At 33.0% G+C, this 19449-nt stretch overlaps 3 protein-coding genes across 3 annotated transcripts in view; all 3 read right to left on the bottom strand.

Moving 5' to 3' along the window:
- Window positions 1-4132, bottom strand: part of LOC102595293 (FIP1[V]-like protein) — a 15205-nt gene extending 11073 nt beyond the window's left edge. Inside the window, exons 1-3 of the mRNA XM_006343612.2 lie at window positions 3024-4132; window positions 1447-1673; window positions 411-537 (exon numbers count right to left, since the gene is read on the bottom strand). Of these exons, the coding sequence (XP_006343674.1) occupies window positions 411-537; window positions 1447-1673; window positions 3024-4004 (1335 nt within the window). The 5' untranslated portion in view covers window positions 4005-4132. The remainder of the gene's footprint in view (window positions 1-410; window positions 538-1446; window positions 1674-3023) is intronic.
- A 1627-nt stretch (window positions 4133-5759) lies between these two features.
- LOC102594958 (glucan endo-1,3-beta-glucosidase-like) lies at window positions 5760-8687 on the bottom strand. The gene is made up of 3 exons (NM_001288245.1): window positions 7647-8687; window positions 5914-6232; window positions 5760-5788 (listed from the first exon to the last, which is right to left on the bottom strand). The coding sequence occupies exons 1-3, from the start codon at window positions 8685-8687 to the stop codon at window positions 5760-5762; spliced, it is 1389 nt and encodes a 462-aa protein (NP_001275174.1).
- A 2512-nt stretch (window positions 8688-11199) lies between these two features.
- On the bottom strand, window positions 11200-12743 carry LOC107059939 (protein RTF2 homolog). Its single transcript, XM_015307051.1, has one exon. It carries the CDS (start codon window positions 12605-12607, stop codon window positions 11426-11428), a length of 1182 nt encoding a protein of 393 aa, XP_015162537.1. The 5' UTR covers window positions 12608-12743; the 3' UTR covers window positions 11200-11425.
- Between the last annotated feature and the right edge of the window lie 6706 nt (window positions 12744-19449).

The raw sequence follows: 19449 nt of genomic DNA, 5'->3' as shown, positions 1-19449 counted from the left end.
AGAGCCCAGTTGTACATTTTTTATGTGAAGCATCCCAATAAAATCATAATCCCTCCATTGATTAGGTAAAAGCGTAAGAATATAAAAGAGACTTTTGAGATGTGTCTAATGTACCAAAATGCTTTTTGAAATCCAGTGGTCTTAAACAAGTGATGTAGAATGTTGGAATTAGAGAGTTCCCATACATAGAAAGAAGCATTTTTTTACATAAACTAGAAAGGGAAGTCACTTGAATTGAAACGGAGGGAATCTTTTACAATTAGCTTAGCATACAAATTTAAATTGTAGGGAGAACATGAAATATCAAAATACTTCCAACAAGGTTTAAAACTATCAATCATTTTAAGGATTTTTGATGCATGGATTCACAAAGAAACTGAATACAAGAACATGAAATATAGTTAACCAACCAGCTGCTTGCAATAATCTTTCCAGCCATCCTCATTCAAACCGAAGTTAAAAAAATCTGTTACATCAATGCCTGGAAGTCTCCAAGGTTTCTCTTCAAAACCGTCAATGTCAACTTCAAATATAGTCCTGACAGTGTACATGGGTAAATAAGCATTTTGAGCGTCTTTGAACCTTTCCAGTAGATATATGATTTGCCCCAAAAAACTAAACAAATGAAAAGTAGTCATCTGACATTGTACACAATAATTCTTTCACCACACTCCAACATATTCATACCATCAGTTTTTCTATACAGCCGAAATTATATGGACATACCACATAAATAGCATGAATTTTAACCTCATAGATCTACCACAAGCTTATGTGTTAACTACCCTCCTTAGAGTTTCACAACATGAGGACAAGTTCTTCAATAGGTCTTAAGAGAGATAAAAAACAACTAGTTACTTGGGAAATTTGACGGGAAGCAAACACTTCTTATAGCAGCTGCAGACAGCGACATAATATAAGAGGCAGGAAGAGTTATTGATTATTGACCGTGTCTTTTTTTTTTATCAGGTAAAATTTTCATTAATCACAAGGCCAAAAGAAGGTTCATATACAAGAGGTATACCAAACAGTAAAGGACCTACACAAAGATATTGTTTTCTATAAAAGACACTCAATCCTCAATACAACCCGGAACTACACGGGTGCACCAAAAATAAATAAGGGATCGGAGACTACTCCTCAACTGCCAAAAACTCAATTCTGTGAACATACAACACAGTTATATAACTCTAAAATTCCAAAGAATTTTGAACATAGGAACTAAAGTGCCCATGCTTAAGACAAGAACAGAGGATTTGCACATAATGACAATAACCAAACTAAATTACAGACTCAACACACGATGTATACTAAAAATAAATTCCAGCAACGTAGTGTAACTAGAAAAGAGGTGGTACACTTGATTCCTTCATAACAGTAATTATCAAACCTCACCAAACAGAAAGAATAGCAAATTCGAGTATGTTATAAATCAGGGAAACATACTTGTGTGAAGGAAGAGTGAATTCCAGCCCAATCCCAAAGCCACGTCCAGACGCACCACCTCCCCAGCCGGACATACCATAGGCACCTTTCATTCCTGGTGGTCTCCAATCACCTCTACCACGTCCAGCAACAGGGCCTGCATTGACAGGGGGGCGGACTTGACCAGGTATTCCTCCAGGACCCGACGGGGGAACTCCAGGCATAAGAGTTGCACCAGGCCTCACATACTACATGATACAAGAAAAACAGATAAGAGATTCATGTCAGCTGTCAAAATAATGTAACAGGGACAACTATCAAGACAGAATGGCAAAAAGAAAAAGAATCCAGAACAGAAATATATAGAAAATCTTTTTTAAAACAGTAAAAGTAAAAAATATATAGTAAATCTTCCAATCATCTGACAAGAAACAGACAACAAAATTGGGCAGCAGTTCTGAAGGATTTTCATCAAATAAGCAAGCTAAGAGTAAAAATGTGGCCAAAGAACAGTTCAAATGTGTTAAGTATGTCACCAGATAAGCACGTAAGACATTGCTTTCACAGATTCAGCAAGCAATGTGAGAAATCTGGACTAAAATCTTCACTTTTATTAAGATGTCTGAAAATAGGACTTGCATATGCTACTTAATCGTGTAAGTTTCATGCAACCGAAATAAAACAGTTATCAGTGTTACAAATTCTTATATATCTTTTCTTTTCTTTATATTTGACCAAATACTAATTGAATGTTGTACTTCATCACTCAGCATTAGAAAACGGATCTTTCTTTCAGTATATATCATTATCAGTTTAAGCAACCAAATTGACTTGAATAGGCTTCATTCGTTAATGACCTACTCGCACAGGTCCAGCCCGTCTGGAAATGAAGGTGCTGATTAGAGACAAAAACGTAGTTAAACTGAAAAGAGATCAAAAGTCAGGAATGGTCCACCAACAAACTAATGTCCGTAAGTTTTTCTGAGATTTTTCATTTACATTCTCAAGAGCTAGTTACCCAATTGTTCAAAAAAATAGCTTTTATCTATTTAAAAAAGGTGTTAACAACAGCCAGTTAATTTGAAGTGCTTTTAGATGAGTAATGTTAGACGATTAACTGCGACAGCAGCATCCAATGTATAACGTGGCAATAAACGTGTGAACCAACATGCAATCACATAGGATTTTGAATAGTTAGAGTTCATCACATGTGTCCCACATTTTCCCATAAAAGGAGATTTTCAATTGTACGTTTGGATATCCCAAAGAGAGTTCAATTTGTGGATGAGTACTGTTAGCCTTTGCGGATGCCTGGTATTGGAACATTCCAAACATCCTCTACCTATAAATTAAAGCATGACCATGCTATAGACTGACCAAACAGGAATTATTTCCAGCAAAATTATGAAATAAATTTTATTAATAATATTATCATCAGTACAATTCTTTATACAGCTTGTGCATACAATGAGAGCCATCGGCCTAAACATCACCAATGACCACAAAACCATATGAAAATTACAAGTCAGCTTACATTGCATGTTCTGATCAAACAATATGGGAAGAACACAAACCCCCAGATGTACAACGTCACTGACCTTATACTGGGAATGATACGGATGATTGTATGCATGATTGGGGTACCCAACCTTTCCTGCTACTCCAGGTGCTCCATTCACTTTTAGTGCATCGGTTATCTCCTTTCTCTCTCCATTAGCGGCAGGACCCCCCTCTTCACCCCAATCTTGCTCCTCCATCATTGGTGGATGGCTTGGGCCATCATTATCAGCAACAATAACCAAAGGATCTTCATCTTCATCGTCCTCTTCACCAATACCCATTCTCTCCATACCCATTGGTCCATGAGTGTTGTCATTTAACACAATCTGCAAATCATCCTCACTATCACTATCCCAATCATCCTCAACATTTCCTTCTCCAGTATTCCCCGCCCCACCTGAAACACCCGGAATCTCCAGCCCAGGGATCAACTGCTCGGCACCAGAAGCTTCAATCACGAAATTCCCTACATTTCCAGTCCCGTCCTTCAGATTCTCAGGGTCTTCACCTACATTTTGATGATTCCCCATCAAAATATCATCTTTATCATCCGTCTCTTCCACTACAATATCAATATTAGCTTCATCCATAAAATTTAAATCTTGAAACTCCGTTTTAGGCAATTTCACATCCTCACTCTTCACCAAAACCCTAGCTATCGAATCTGATTCATTAATTCCACCCAAACCCTCGATTCTTCCAGCTCCAAGTTTTAAATTCAGATTGGATTCGGGTAACCTCGACCCGGATTTAACATCTAGAGGAGAAGCTAGGGTTTTTTCCTGACCAGTAATAGAACTCGGCCCAGCAAAATTCGGTTTCGAATTCGAATTCGGTGCTCCGTATAAAATCTCCTCATCATCGCTGTTGATGTTCAGATCGATCGGCCGGCTCGTAGCCCCGGCGGCTTTGGGGGCAGCTTCTTCTTGCGCTGCCGGCGGCTGCTGAGACTGAAACGACGCCGTTAAGGGGCGGAGCACATCGGTGTAGAGATCTCCGAATTCATCGTCGTCCTCCATTATCGGTTAGAGAGAGAGCTGCGAGTACTTCCAGAGAGAAACGCAAGAAAGAGAGGGTTTTGAGGGCTTCTAAGAAGGGTATAAATTTGTACTCTTCAAATCTGGTTTTGAGGGTCTCTTAAGAAAAAAGGGTACAAATTTTGCTAATGACACTATTAGGGAAGATTTCCAATTTTTGAGCTTAGTAAAATGTGAAAAAAGTAATACTAGTAGGTAGGTAAAGTAACAAAAAAATGATTTTTGAGAATATAATGATATATTTGATTTATAATTATTCGTATTTGATACGGTTTAGAATGAATGAAAAGTGAGGTTGTTACTTGTCACATGTTATGTGTAGTTCAGAGTAGGATCGATCTTTATCATGTAATAACATACAATATGATTTTGGAGTTCATGTGATAATATACAATTTTAAAATTGTATTTTATGTTCAATATTTGTATTAAAACTTCGATCAATTTAAATTTGCGTATATTAAAGGTTGACTAATTAATTTGAATTTACACATCATAATGTAAAACACAATTAAGAGAGAATGCTGCAAAACAGTTTTTTTTCATAGGTAGAATTCCAACACGAAGCTCCTAATTAAGGATAGAGAAATTTTATTCAACCCACTATAATTCTTAATTATTGGTTACATTATATTTAACCAAATTGAATTTTACTCTTTATTTTTTAAATTTTTTTACATTACCTTAACGTAACATTAGTGTAAAAAGGATTTTAAGAATGTGAAAATTACATAATTAAGCAAATATGTGATATGTATTTACAATACAACACTATAGTTTGAAACAATTACAATTTGTGGTCATAGTAATTAGGGTTTTGTTCTTGTTTTCTCTCTTCCTATCTCCCTCTCTCATCTCTCTTTGCATTCTCGCTCGCCTCTCTTCGCGATCGAGAATGATAACAATCAATTACATAAATACAAATGATAACAATCAACTAAATAGATACAAATGATAAGTGTCAACTATACATATACACTTCAGTGATACAAAATAAAAAATACACATGTATTCATTGATACAATATTGATACAAATATTAACAATGTTGAACTTGATACAACACTGATACAATTTATTCTATGATACAATTTATTGATACAAATTGTTTTCAAAAAATACAATTGTATTCATTTATACATATATACAAATACAATCATTGATACATATATGTGCTAGTTATATATATATATATATATATATATATATATATATATATATATATATATATATATATATATATATATATATATATATATATATATATATATATATATATATATATATATATATATATATATATATATATATATATATATATATATATATATATATATATATATATATATATATATATATATATATATATATATATATATATATATATATATATATATATATATATATCCACCTCTCTTCTCCATTTTCCAATCTCGTATGTCTACGAATCGTAATTAAGCAAAATTATGACTACTTTATCTCATTATATATTTAATCTTTGCCATTTTTGTTTGCTACACTCCTTAACAAGCCCAACAAAAGTATATATATTTAAGATGACTTGATAAAATTGAAAACAAATGGAAAAGAGAAATTAATAAATGAGGCAAATTAAATCATATATATAAAAAGAACGTTTACATACCAAACCAATACAATTAGATTAATATGTGAAACCAAAGTACATAACATTCATAAATATTACAAGTCAATACTATAATCCTCAGCTCCACGTACATTCAAGATTCAAATTTGCATGTGCCATAACCTAGAAAAAAAAACACACACACACAACGTCATTAGAAAGATCATATATACAACAGATAATTTTATTTTTGTATCATACAGAACATTTTATGAAAATTTAGATAATACATTATTGTAAAACCTTACTTGGATCGGAGGCGGCAACTACACCAGTACCGGCAAAGTCACAGTTGAAGTTGTTGCGGCCTTCCCTTTGGTAGTAAGAGTTCATGGCGAAGGCCGCATGAGACCGAATAGTGTTGGGTTTAAAGCACGAACCACCCACTTGAATTGGTGTGCAGTCAACTCCTTGACTGCACACATAGTTAATGTTGGATTGTAGTTGTGCATCAGTTGCCCCAACCTTTGGCATGCAGAATTTTTTGTTCTCTGCTGGTGTTTTTGGTTGCCCTTTGTTGCCTCCGCCACCGGTTTTTGGTGGGGGCAATGAAGGTGTTGGGTGAGCCTGTAAGTATCAAAATTATAAAACTTGATGTTAGGTAAATGATTAGAGGTGACAAATGAATGAATTAAACTGCATTTAAACAAGTCATAATGACACTCTAGTAAGAGGCAAGGTGGTTCAATTGAATCCTTGTATATACAATGTAACAAAAGTAATATTTTTCAGAAAAAATTATATATATAAGTTCTTGAATCTCTTATAACGAAAGTGAAAAATCTTACTAGAGATCAATAGTAGCTTCAGTCAGCGCATAGTGAATAAAAAATATGTTCATCTTATAGATCTCAAGAAAAATGTCTATCAATTGATCCCTATGGTCAAAGTCTCCACTCTCCACTTAAGTTACAAGTTCAAATTCCAATAATAATGAATATTTTTATATGAATTTATGGCGCGATCACTAATCCTAACATAATTATCACTTGAAATTTACTTGAACTAAAATAAATCAAATAATGTATCATAACCAACCCATCATATATTCTCTATGCAACCTACTGATTTAGGGGTTGCAAAAATTCCTAAGGTTGTGTGTTCAAGCCTTGGTGGCACCACAACCGTTAACACCTCTTCATGAAAATTCTAAATCCATCACTTTTGAATACAACCTTCTATCTTTAAATTAGTGGGACCAGAAAGGAAAAAGCAATACATTAAAAAGAAGGGAGAATAAAGTAAAAAAACAAAAACAAAGAAGACAAGATTCAAATTTAAAGATAGAAAAAAGATGATGCTCATGAAATCTATTTCTTTTTCATTTTGTAAATACTACATCACATGTTTCATTAAGTAGCCGTTGGACATGTTAAACTTTTTTGGTTCACTTAAAAATGACAATTATTTAATGCAAGAGAATCCAATGAAGAAATTTTATTTTATTAATCTATTACGTAACATGTGGTGGCCACTAGAACAGGTGTCAACTTTTTCCTTTTCGACCATGCCATATGTATTAATTCGATTAATTGTGATAATAATGATTTCGAGGTCCATTTTTTCTAAAAGCGTGTACGTCTACTTAGTATGAGTTAATATTATCATCAAATTAAAACACTTAGATTGAAACGATCTAAGTACCCAAACGCGCTTCACATAGATGGAAACATATTCCCATCTATCTAGGTTCTAGAGTGGGAAAATGCAATACAACTAGCTGTACTCAACTGGGAAAAAAAGATTCTTCAAACCAAAAGACAAAAGGAAATTATTTAGAAAAAGCTTCTTGTAATTATTATTATAGCAGTACGATTATAATCATAATAATTTCAATTAAGAAAATGACTTAAATACCCCTCCTTGCTTTTATCAAATTAACTACATCAACTTTGTTATGCAATTACACACTATATTACTAGCAAAATTACTACTCATATACACAAAAATAATAGTAATAGTATTAATTTTTTGAAATTACCTGTTTAGCTTTCAAAACTCCGACATCATAAACCGGAGTGAAATCGGGTCGGAACAACCCGAAATTCCTCTCAGCGATCGACCCAGGTTTGGTATTCTCATTGAACAATGAAAAAATGTACGTCTCGATCTTCCTGTGCGGCATCAATGGCGTACCCATCCCGGAATTATACTTCTTCATCAATCCACCATTATACGAAGCTGCATTTTCCACAGTACACTGCGGTTCATACGTTTCTCCTTGCGAAGGCCACCCTGTCTCCGCAGCAACAATCTCCACATCTGGGTATTTCAATCTCACCATCGACATATACACCGCATCCAACAACATATCGAACGAATTCATGTACCATTTCTTCGAAAATCGATCGTAAACCCCTTTATTCTTTCTAAATAGAAGAAAATCCTCTTGCTTCTTGTTGTATCCGAAGTAGGGATAAGGGTTTACCATGAAAGGACCTTTTGTTTCATGAAGAAATTGTAGCATCGGAGCTAGAATACCCACATCCCAACCGGGTCGAAACCGGGCTGCGCTGGGTGGGTTCGAACGGAGAAGAATACCCAATGAATGAGCTGAAGAGACTTTTATACCCTTCAACCCAGATAAACCCAAAGCTTGGTAAAAAACTTTCATAGCTGGAACAAGCTTGTTCTGTACCTCAGGTGTATCCCAATGAAGAACCTCATTACCTACTAGAACAACGTCGATCTTTGTCTGTGGATAATGAGGTTTAATATTCTGCTCGACGTATCGTCGAGCATAGGCGAGATCCAGAAGATTCGGGATCTCGCCATTTGGGACTGTGACAGTAAGTGAGATTCCCGTGTTTGCAAAAGCACGGAGGATGTCTGGGTTGATGTCGAAAATCTTTACACGGTCTATGACCGTTTTATCCTTGATAAACTGAGCTACTTGAGCTGGCGGAGGGAGGTTGTTTCCGAGAGTCCCGTAGTTAACACCTATAGAAGTTACATCATGAAGAAAAAGAGCAATAACAAAGAAGAATAGGATAAAAGAAGTTTTGCTTGATATGTTGTTCATGGTTGATGTGAAAATGGTTGATGTGGAGATAGATGATTTATTTATATGAGAAGAATAGTAAAAGAAGTCCAATTTGAAATTTGGACTATTTTGACCAAAAGGAAAGAGAATGGAGATTTCTAGATTTTTTGTGAGTATTTGATACATATGTTAAAAGGGAGGAATATAATATAGTATAATATAAACGTGTCGTGGCAACAAAGGTTAAAATGATACCATAATTATTCCAAGACTATGTTGATAACGCGTATGTTGCGCAACATCATTGAAAATGAATATGTCCGAAATGTGACAATGGGCATTTTTAGGAGTGTGGTCAGAGGCGTATCTAGAGGGGGTGACGTGGGTTCACGTGAACCCATGCTCCCCTCTCTAGATCATATATAGTAGTGTTATATTTTTTAAAAAAATATTTAAATATAGATGTGTGAATCCATGTTCAAAGTATCATATAATAATACGATAATGATTAGGTGCACCTTTCTAACTGAGGATAGAAATTTAAATCTTATATCTATCTTGTCTTTTTGAGTAACACCACTCCAAGTGGTTATCGGTGACACTTTTGACGTTTCAACTAATTTTTCTTTTGTATTTTTTCCTTTAATCTTTCAAAATTTTCAAGTGTCTTACATTGAAAATTCCTAAAAAATTAAGCACTGTAAATTTTTTATATAATTAAATCAATTGTGTATATTAAAATTTAAAACTAATAGTATTATATATTTTGAATCTATAGTTTTTAAAATTTAATGGTTCATTTTAGAACCTAAAAGTCAAATGATCAAATTTATATTTAAGATACATTTCTTCGTAATCGTGCACCCATTTAACCGAAATCCTGGATACGCGTCTGAGTGTGGTTGAATTTGGTAAAATAGATATTTAAAAATAATTTTTCAAAATCTGTTGGGAAAAAGTTGGCTTAAATACTGACAGTTATCATGATTCAAATTAATTATCTATACTCTCTCATGCACGAGTAATACAATAATATGCTATTTGATATAATTTCACAAGTGGCATATAGAGAGAATAATATGTACGCAACTTCATTCTTATCTTGTAAAATAGAAATAAAAAAGAATAAAATATTATGCATTATTGAAAATAATTTTAAATATATTCCTTTCGTTATACTCTAGATTCAAATATAGCTCTCTCATTATACTTTGATACAAAACGGCATTGTTGGTTAATTTCGAGGTAATGCAAGTTTTAAATCTCCACATGCTATTAACATTAGTCTAGATCCTTTAGACATTTGAAAAGAGAAAGGACAATTTCGTACCCAAGTATAATGATAATAACACCAGAGAGGTAATTGCACAAGGCAAACACAATGCGACGAACTCAACCTAGAAGAAGATCATCTTTCTTTTACTGGCAAAGGGTTTCGAACTTGAGACCTCTAACTGGGCCAAAAGGGTAAGGAGTATATTTAGAGAGGAGTATGTTTGGATTGAAAGTATAATGAATGGTATATTTAAATTATTTTCAATAGTACTAGAGTATATTTAACCCTTTTCTGAAATAGATATTAGATCTTCAACTCAAAACAATCTCATGCATTAATAATATAAAAATCAATTCTATTCAAGGTATACAAGTCAAAACCATCAAATATACAAAATGAATGTAGAGGCAGACTTTCTTTGTAGTATTAGGCTATTAGCTGGATGATGTTAAATGAAAACCTGCATTCATTACAAGAGAATTTACCTATTTGAGATGGTAACCATCGAAAACAACCTCCCTATCCCACGAAGGTAGAGGTAATGTCTACGTACACCTCACCCTCCCAACCATCACTTGTGGGACTATACTAGGTATGTTATTGTTGTTGAGACAATCATCAACAGTTAACGATGATTCTATGACCAGTTAGTCGAGTGATTCGGTAGGTGCAAATCATATCATGACTGGGTAAACACAACCCTTACTACAAGCAAATCGAGCCACACTGGAACGAACCAAGATAAAGAGGCACAACAACATAGCGACATACAAGAAGACCATGAAACCACCAGAAAGCAATACATACAGAAACCAACAAGAAACTCTCATATACAACTACATAAACCTTGTTGAGAATAAGCCAAAGGAATTATCAAATGAAATAAAGGTAAAATAAGGGCAAATAACAACCAGGAAGCAAGAAGAAATTCTTTATTAGAGAAGAGCTTATTGACAGAAGATAATCTGCCCATGCGTGCTACGATAAAATAAAGGTTCTCGTTTGAAAACTACACTGCATCAAACAAAGCCTCGATAGCTAATCGATCACTAAAGCCCCCATGAGGATTGGGCATTATATCAACTAAATGAGAATGTCATGTTTCAGGAAAACCAGTGCAACACGTTAAAATAAGGCGTGTAACGATCTGGGAAGAAGCCAACCACCTTCAAGACGGTCATCACATTATCTTAAAGCTGAATGAGCGGTATCAGAATGACAACAACTACTAGAAGTACAAATTATTTATAAGAAATCAACGGAAAATGGGCATACGCGAGTGAACAAAAGCTGGCATAGTGTTTCAAGCAAACTCTGGAAAGCAATATCAAATGTACAATAACAATGTATATTATACATATAAAGTACCGACTGAATCATATGGCAAGAGGCAACATCTACGACTCAGTGGTCTAGCATGTAACTATCTTTCGCGAAACAACATTTTAAGACAATAAAACCAGTTCAAGACACTAGCAGATCACCTCAACAAAAACAGCTATCAGTTTCTTCCAAGGGGCAAAGATCTGCAAGAGTAAGTCTCCTTGAAGTCGGACTTTCTTGATGAAGTGAAAATGGAGGCATACACTTCCTTTGTAGCATGAGCTGGAGCTACATCAACAGCCTTAAACCTCTTCCCTGACCCGTTGCTCGCACTATTCTTCACATCCTTAACTTCAATCTTACTTTTAATGCTAATTTTACCATTCCCTTCCACTTTCCTCGCATCCTTGCCTACTAGCTTATCCTCAATCCCATGTTTCATCCCGCTCAAGCGTGGTGCCCCAATGACCTCTTCACCATTCACAGCTACATCCTCATTCCTCCCCTTCTTCACCTTCTTACTATCCTTCAATTTCACCCTTTCTTCCTCCATTATCTCCCTCAAAGCCGCAACCTCTTCTTCACTCCCGTTAATCACAATTTTGTCACTCTCCACAATCTCCTTGTGGCAAACCAAACAAGCTGAGGATTTCACTTCCTTCAAAGCTTTTGCACTCAAAACATGTCCACAACCCCTCAAAGCAAAGAACTTGTACTTCCCATTGAACTCCAACCCCGTTACCGGGCACTGAAACCCAGTCCCTTCACCATCACCAAGCCCTCTATCCTCTTTCCCCGGAATCACTGACAGCTCAACCGGAATCATATCTTTCAACCCCTTTATATAACCAAACTGCTTAGGCACCCTTTTCTTCAATAAAGCCTCAACCAAAGCCTCCTTATTGAACAAATTCCCAAGTTTATCGATAACAACCGGATGCTTTAAAGACTCGTTCGACAAAGCACAATTCAACCATCTAGACAACCTAATCTCATTTGGGTCAATTTTATCCGGCTTCTTAACAGCATACATCTTAAGATAACAGTCTCGCGACTCCGCTCCCGTGGCACCTCCATCACCACCACCACCGCGAAGGCGAAAACGTAGTACCAAAGTGGAAAACGGGCTAATCCCAGAACCACACAATAGAGTTGAATCCTTAATGGGTCGACCATCAAAGGTAAAATAGACAGAATCCTTAATTGCAGCTAATGATTTCTGGGTTTTATCAAAAAAACATGATTTGAGGTCTTGCAAAGTGAAATTAGGATTAGGGTTTTCGAGATTTAGGACATGGGTGGGGATCTGAAGTTCTGGTGATTGTATGAAAACTGGGAAATTGCGGATTTGGGGTTCCATTATTAGGGTTTATGAATTGAAATTGAAGAGAATTTAAGAAAAATTACCTGAATTGAGGAGGAATCGAAGTGCTCTGGTTCTCGAAAGGGGGAAAAAGATTGCAACTTTATCGTATTCTTGATGTTTATACTTTTGTCTTCGAATTTTGTTTGACCCGTTTGGTTTTATATTTGGGCCGACTCATAATCCTTATAGGTTTCTAAGCCCATATCTAGAGGAGGTGTCATGGTCTTTTCTTTTTGAGTTCGATATACCGCTCTACATAAGTCAAACCAAATATGGAGAGAGAAAAGTGAGATTATTATCCGATCTTTATCGTTAGATCACCAATTTGCATTTCCTAATGTTTCATCTGATCCCTAATTTATCGGCATCAATATTTTCGATTGCTCAAGATGGTACCGGGTACAAAAGTCGTTATCGCTGAGACATGGGGTGAAGTTAACAATAGACTGGAAATTTGGAGATAGACCTTATAATCTAAAGGTTTCAAGTTAAGCATGAGTAAAATAGAGTACTTAGAGTGCAAGTTCGGTGATGAAACACGTAAAGCGGAGATGGAAGTATGGAGATGAATGCACAACTCATATCCAAGAGAGGTAGTTTTAAGTATTTTGGGTCGATAATCCAAGAAAATTGGGAGATTGAAAATGATATTGCACGTTGTATTGAAGTAGAATTAGGGTAAGTTAAATTGAGGCTGCATCCAAGATACTTTGTGATAAAAATATATCATCAAGACTTAAAGATAAATATATAGCTATACTCATTTAAATTTTTCTATTCTATTATTATTATTATATTAAAATAAATAAGATAATTGTTAGATATAAATATCATATTTGATTATTTTCTAAATGAAAACGAAAACTTGAGTCGTAAGATAATAAAAAATATAGTCTTTTACGGTTAAAAGCTTAATAAAAACTACAAATAAAATAGTGTCTCTCAAGGAAATACTTCCTCCGTCCAACAATAGTCGTTCACTATACTATTTTGAGATGTCCAACAATACTTGTCCACTTTATGAAATCAATGGACAATTTTACACTTAGCTCCTAATTTATCTTTATAATTAATTTTAGTCATTTCTCTATTACATTTTCCAAGACATTGTATTTATTATATTTAAAGAGTAATATAGTAAAATTACTCTTCTATTTATAATTTTTAAAAAGTGTGCAAAGTCAATAATAGACAATTGTTATTGAACATGTGGAGCAATAAAATTGTTATATATAATTTTATATCTTTTTGCTACATTTAAGTAATAAAATTACCAACAAGATAATTTATAGCTAAAAGACAACTAATTTGGGAATTTTGTTTGGTTTATATAGCGAAGGTAGGAAGTTTTGCATTTAAAGAAGATATTAAAGAGTGGATGAGAAGAGATTCAACGGTAGTTGGCTGATTCTCCGCTTCTCTTCACTTATTATATTTGGATTTGACAAATCCATCAAGAAAACGATGATTTAAAAAATTAAGTAATTAGTGTTAAGAGTAAAATATGAGAAAAATAATTATTTTATTTTGATATGTTAAAAATGACAAGTTATACGTATATATACACTTATACATTAGTTATATACACCATATATAAATATAATTATATATTATTTATATTATATCGATACATTACATATACCATATACGTTCAATCATTTTTTGTTGAAAACTTTTTCTCTTGTATGTATAGTTACGTAAAAGGTCCATTAAAAAGTTTCAAACAAATTACTTTAATATTATGTATATGACGAGACTCGTGACAAAGTTAATATAAAGCTGAAAGTTTGGAGATAGACTCTTGAGTTTAAGGGATTCAAATTAAGTAGGGCCAAGATAAGATACTTGGAATGCAAGTTCAGCGATGCATTACATGATTCTAATGTGGAAGTGAGACTTGATACATATGTCATCCAAAAGAGAGACAGTTTTAAGTATCTTAGGTCTATTGTCCAAGCCTCCAACGAAGTGGGGAGATTGACGGTGATATCACACATCATATTGATGTAGGGTGGATGAAATGAAGGCTATTATATGGAGGCTTGTGTGATAAAAAGGTTCTATCAAAACGTAAAGACAAGTTCTGCATAGTGGTGAGTAGACCAACTATGTTTGTGGTAAAGTGTTGATCAGTCAAGAACTCTCACATTCATAAGGTGAAAGTTGCAGAAATAAGGGTGTTGAGATTGATTTGTAGGCTTACTATGAGAAATAAAATTAGAAATGAAGACATCTGGGTTAGGTAGATATGGTCTCAGTGGAGGACAAAACGCAAAAAAAATAAGACAGAGATAGTTTAGGCATGTAAAATGAAAATGTACAAATGCCACAATGCAGAGGTATGAGAGGTTGACTATGGATGGTTTCAGAAAAAGTAGAGGCAGACCGAAAAAGTATTGGGGAGGTGATTAGACATGATATGGACATCTTTAACTTACCAGAACATGGTTTTAGATAGGAGGCTATGGAGAGGACACAATTATAGTAGAAGTCTAGTAAGTTGGAATGGTCTCACTTATGTGATTTCTTTTTCTAAAGTGCTTTATTAGTTTTTCTTGAGCACATGTTCTGGCGGAAATAATCTTTCTACCTCCCAAGGTAAAAAAAAAAGAGTTGCATACGCTCTGTCTTAACTAGATTCCACTTGTAGGATTATATTAGGTATGCCATTGCATTATGTACATGACAACAAATAATATTTTCTATTTTTTTTTCTTTATTTGCTGGTTTATGGTTTCTCGACCTCAACTTATTTGGATTTTCGACTACTTATATTGTTATTGTCGGTTTATCGGTTCTCGACTCCAATTTGCTCGGAATAACGCCTAGTTAATGATTGTTATTGTCGGGTGTGAGTTTGAAAATAAGTCTCTTATTATTTTCTGCCTAATATAACATTTGAATTAAAGTTAAACTGGACAATATAATGTATACGACAACAAATAACTTTTTTTCTGTAGTTGTCGGGAATTCTCAAACTCAATTTATTTGTAAGAACGAATAATTATTGTCGGTTTATGAGTTCTCGACCTCAATTTGTTTGGAATTACGCCTAGTTAATGATTGTTATTGTCGGTTGTGAGTTTGAAAATAAGTCTCTAACAGTTTTCTGCCTAATAAAACATTTCGATTAAAGTTCTGGGTAGTATGGTGTATACGACAATAAATAACTTTTTTTCTGTGTTTGTCGGTAATTCTCAAACTCAATTTATTTGTAATTACGATAAGTTATTGCCGGTTTATGAGTTTTTTATCTCAATTTTTTATTTGGAAAAACAGCCAGATAATGTTGTTTTCGTCGGTTATAAGTTTAAAAATATGTCTCTTGATTATTTCTGTCTAATATAATATTTTGATTTTAAGCCTATAGATCCACTCAAATCTTTGGTATAAAATTGAAAATCTTAATAATTTTCATGAATTACAATTAGTCAATTCTTTTAACTAAATATTTTAGATTGAGCCATAATAATAGAGTCCCTTATAAAGCAAACAAGAAAACTTCCTTTTTGAGCATAAGAACAAGAGTCTCAATTTCAGTTACAAAATAGTAAACAAACAAACAAAAAAGACATTAATTTCACAAAAGAAAGAAAATAAGGTTTCGTCAACACGTTTTTAAAACATGTCAATCTCATTATTTTATTGATTGACAAATGTAATTGCATGCTTAAACATTTCTTTGTGCTTTTTGATCAAATCAACCTCTTGGAGAAAATTTGTATTTGATGTAAAACAAGTTGAAGGACTTCCTTATTCTAAGATTGTCACTGAATAAATCTGGTAACTAATGCCGCTAGAGAGGTTGAGGTGAGTATCGTCACATTGTTTTTGACAACTTCTTTTGCTTTTTCTGACTCAATTATCTATTGTGTTTTTCTTTTATTCACATTTTTTTTATAAAAAAAAGAAGAAGAGTTTTTTACTATTTTATCTTTCATTTACTCTATTGAGATGTTTATAGTTTTCCATAGCAGTTATCAATCTGAGTAAAATGAAAGAAAATATTAATATTGTCTTGAATTTTTAAGATAACAACTTATTTGAGACAATTATTTTTATAAATCACAAAAATAGTTTGAGACAAATGGAGTACTTCCTTGTTCTTCTTTATTTGTTTAATTTGCATTTTGCACTCGTTTGAAAAAATCGTTAATCAAGTATTTATTTTGAGAAAATTAAATTTAACTACTAACATTCTAATTAGTTTGTGAATAAATAATTAAATTATTAATGATAAATATAAAATTAAAAAGAAAAAATAATTAATTGTCTCTTAAATGTGGATTATATATAATTAATTAGTAATCATTTTTCTTTATTTCAACTATTTAATCCATTTCTCCCTTCTCAATTATCGATCTACACCTCTTTCCTTTACTTTTTTTTAAAAAAAATTCAACAATTTAATCATTTTCTCCCTTCACAATCATCCGTCTACACCTTTTTCCTTTGTTTTCTTCAATGCAAGTAAGTTTATCACTTCTCTCTCGTTAATTTATTGGTTAATTTTTTACATTAAAAATAATAGATCAAAGATCGTCACATTAATAGATCAATCACTCTTTGCTTGAAAATCATAAGGTGCATATAGTTTAAATACTAGTCATAAGGTCAAGCGGTATCAATTAATTGAACAACCCTTACATGAAAAATTATAAGGTGTTTATAGGTCAAATAAAGTCATTAAGATCTAGAGTGATTAATTAGTTCTTTATTACAACTATTTTATACCTTTTTCCCTTTACAATCCCCTTTTCTTTATTTCAACGATGTAATCCTTTTCTCCCTTCACAATTATCTGTCTACACTGTTTTTCTTTATTTTCTTCAAAGCAAGTAAGTTGACAACTTCTTTCTTTTTATCTCTCTTCAATTTCTTTGTCAGTTTGTCACATTTAAAATAATGGCAGAGTCACATAGATTTAAGAGAGATCAATCAATTTAAGATTGATTGGTCAGATAAATATTCTTTACCTAAAAATTATAGAGTGCATATTGATCAAAGATTGTCACTAGGTTTAATACTAATGAATCAATCACTCTTTGCTTGAAAATCATAAGGTGAATAGATATAGTTTAAATAATATTTCTAATCTCAAGAGTGATCAATAGTTAACAGCCCTTACCTAAAGATCATAGTGTATTTATAGATCAAATACGATCATAAACACTAAAGTGGATTATATAGATTAATTAGTAATCCTTTTACTTTATTTCAACTATTTAATCATTTTCTCCCTTCACAATTGTTAGTCTACACCTCTTTCCTCTAATTTCTTTTTTTTTATTTCAACTATTTAATCATTTTCTTTCTTCACAATTATCCGTCTACAACTTTTTTTTGAGGATCCGACAACTTATGCAAGAACTTTTCAACAGATCGGTTGTTGCTTCCACGACTAAAAAGGCTTTATTGAAAACTTTAAAAGAGTGGGAGAAAGACTCTTTCCTTTGTTTTCTTCAATGCAAGTAAGTTGATCACTTCTCTCTTTTTCTCTCTTCAATTTCTCTGTTAGTTTGTCACATTAAAAATAATGGATCAAAGATCGTCACTAGGTTCAATATTAGTCGATCCATCACTCTTTGCTTAAAAATCATAAGGTGCATACAGTTTAAATGTTATTCCAGTTTCAAGAGTAATCAATTAGTTGAACACTACTCACCTGAAAATCATGAGGTGTTTATAGGACAAATACAGTCATTCTGATCTAGAATGATTATTTAGTTCTTTATTGCAACTATTTAATTCTTTTCTCCCTTCACAATTATCAGTCTATACTATACACCTCTTTCCTTTATTTTCTTTTCTTTATTTCAACTTATGTAATCCTTTTCTCCCTTCACAATTATCAATCTACACATCTTGCCTTTATTATCTTCAATGCAAGTAAGTTGGTCGCTTCTCTCTTTTTCTCTCTCTTCAATTTATGTGTTAGTTTGTCACATTAAAAATAAGGACAGAGTCACATAGATTCAAAAGAGATCAGTCAATTTAAGGATGACTGGTCAGTTAAATATTCATTACCTAAAAATTATAGAGTGCATATAGATCAAAGATTGTCACTAGGTTCAATATTAATCGGTCACTCTTTGCTAGAAAATTATAAGGTGCATATATATAGCTTAAATACTATTTCTAATTTCAAGAGTGATCAATTAGTTAACAATCCCCACATGAAAATCATAGGGTGTTTATAGATCGAATACAGTCATAAACACTGTTGTGGATTATATATAATTAATTAGCAATCTTTTTTCTTTATTTCAACTATTTAATCATTTTGTTCGTTCACAATTATCAGTCTATACCTCATTCTTTTTTTTTTCTTTTTTTTTATTTCAACTATTTAATTATTTTCTCCCTTCACAATTATTCGTCTACACCTCTTTCCTTTGTTTTCTTCAATGCAAGTAAGTTGATCACCTCTCTCTTTCTATCTCTTCAATTTCTATGTTAGTTTGTCACATTAAAAATAGTGGATCAAAGATCGTCACTAGGTTCAAGATTAATCGATCCATCGAGTGCATATAGATCAAAGATTGTCACTAGGTTCAATATTAATCGGTCACTCTTTGCTAGAAAATTATAAGGTGCATATATATAGCTTAAATACTATTTCTAATTTCAAGAGTGATCAATTAGTTAACAATCCCCACATGAAAATCATAGGGTGTTTATAGATCGAATACAGTCATAAACACTGTTGTGGATTATATATAATTAATTAGCAATCTTTTTTCTTTATTTCAACTATTTAATCATTTTTTCCTTCACAATTATCCGTCTACAACTCTTTCCTTTGCTTTCTTCAATGCAAGTAAGTTACTCAATTG

Source organism: Solanum tuberosum, unplaced genomic scaffold (genome assembly GCF_000226075.1).
Source record: "Solanum tuberosum cultivar DM 1-3 516 R44 unplaced genomic scaffold, SolTub_3.0 scf00047, whole genome shotgun sequence".
Classification (NCBI taxonomy): domain Eukaryota; kingdom Viridiplantae; phylum Streptophyta; class Magnoliopsida; order Solanales; family Solanaceae; genus Solanum; species Solanum tuberosum.
This window is presented reverse-complemented; position numbering and strand designations above follow the sequence as displayed.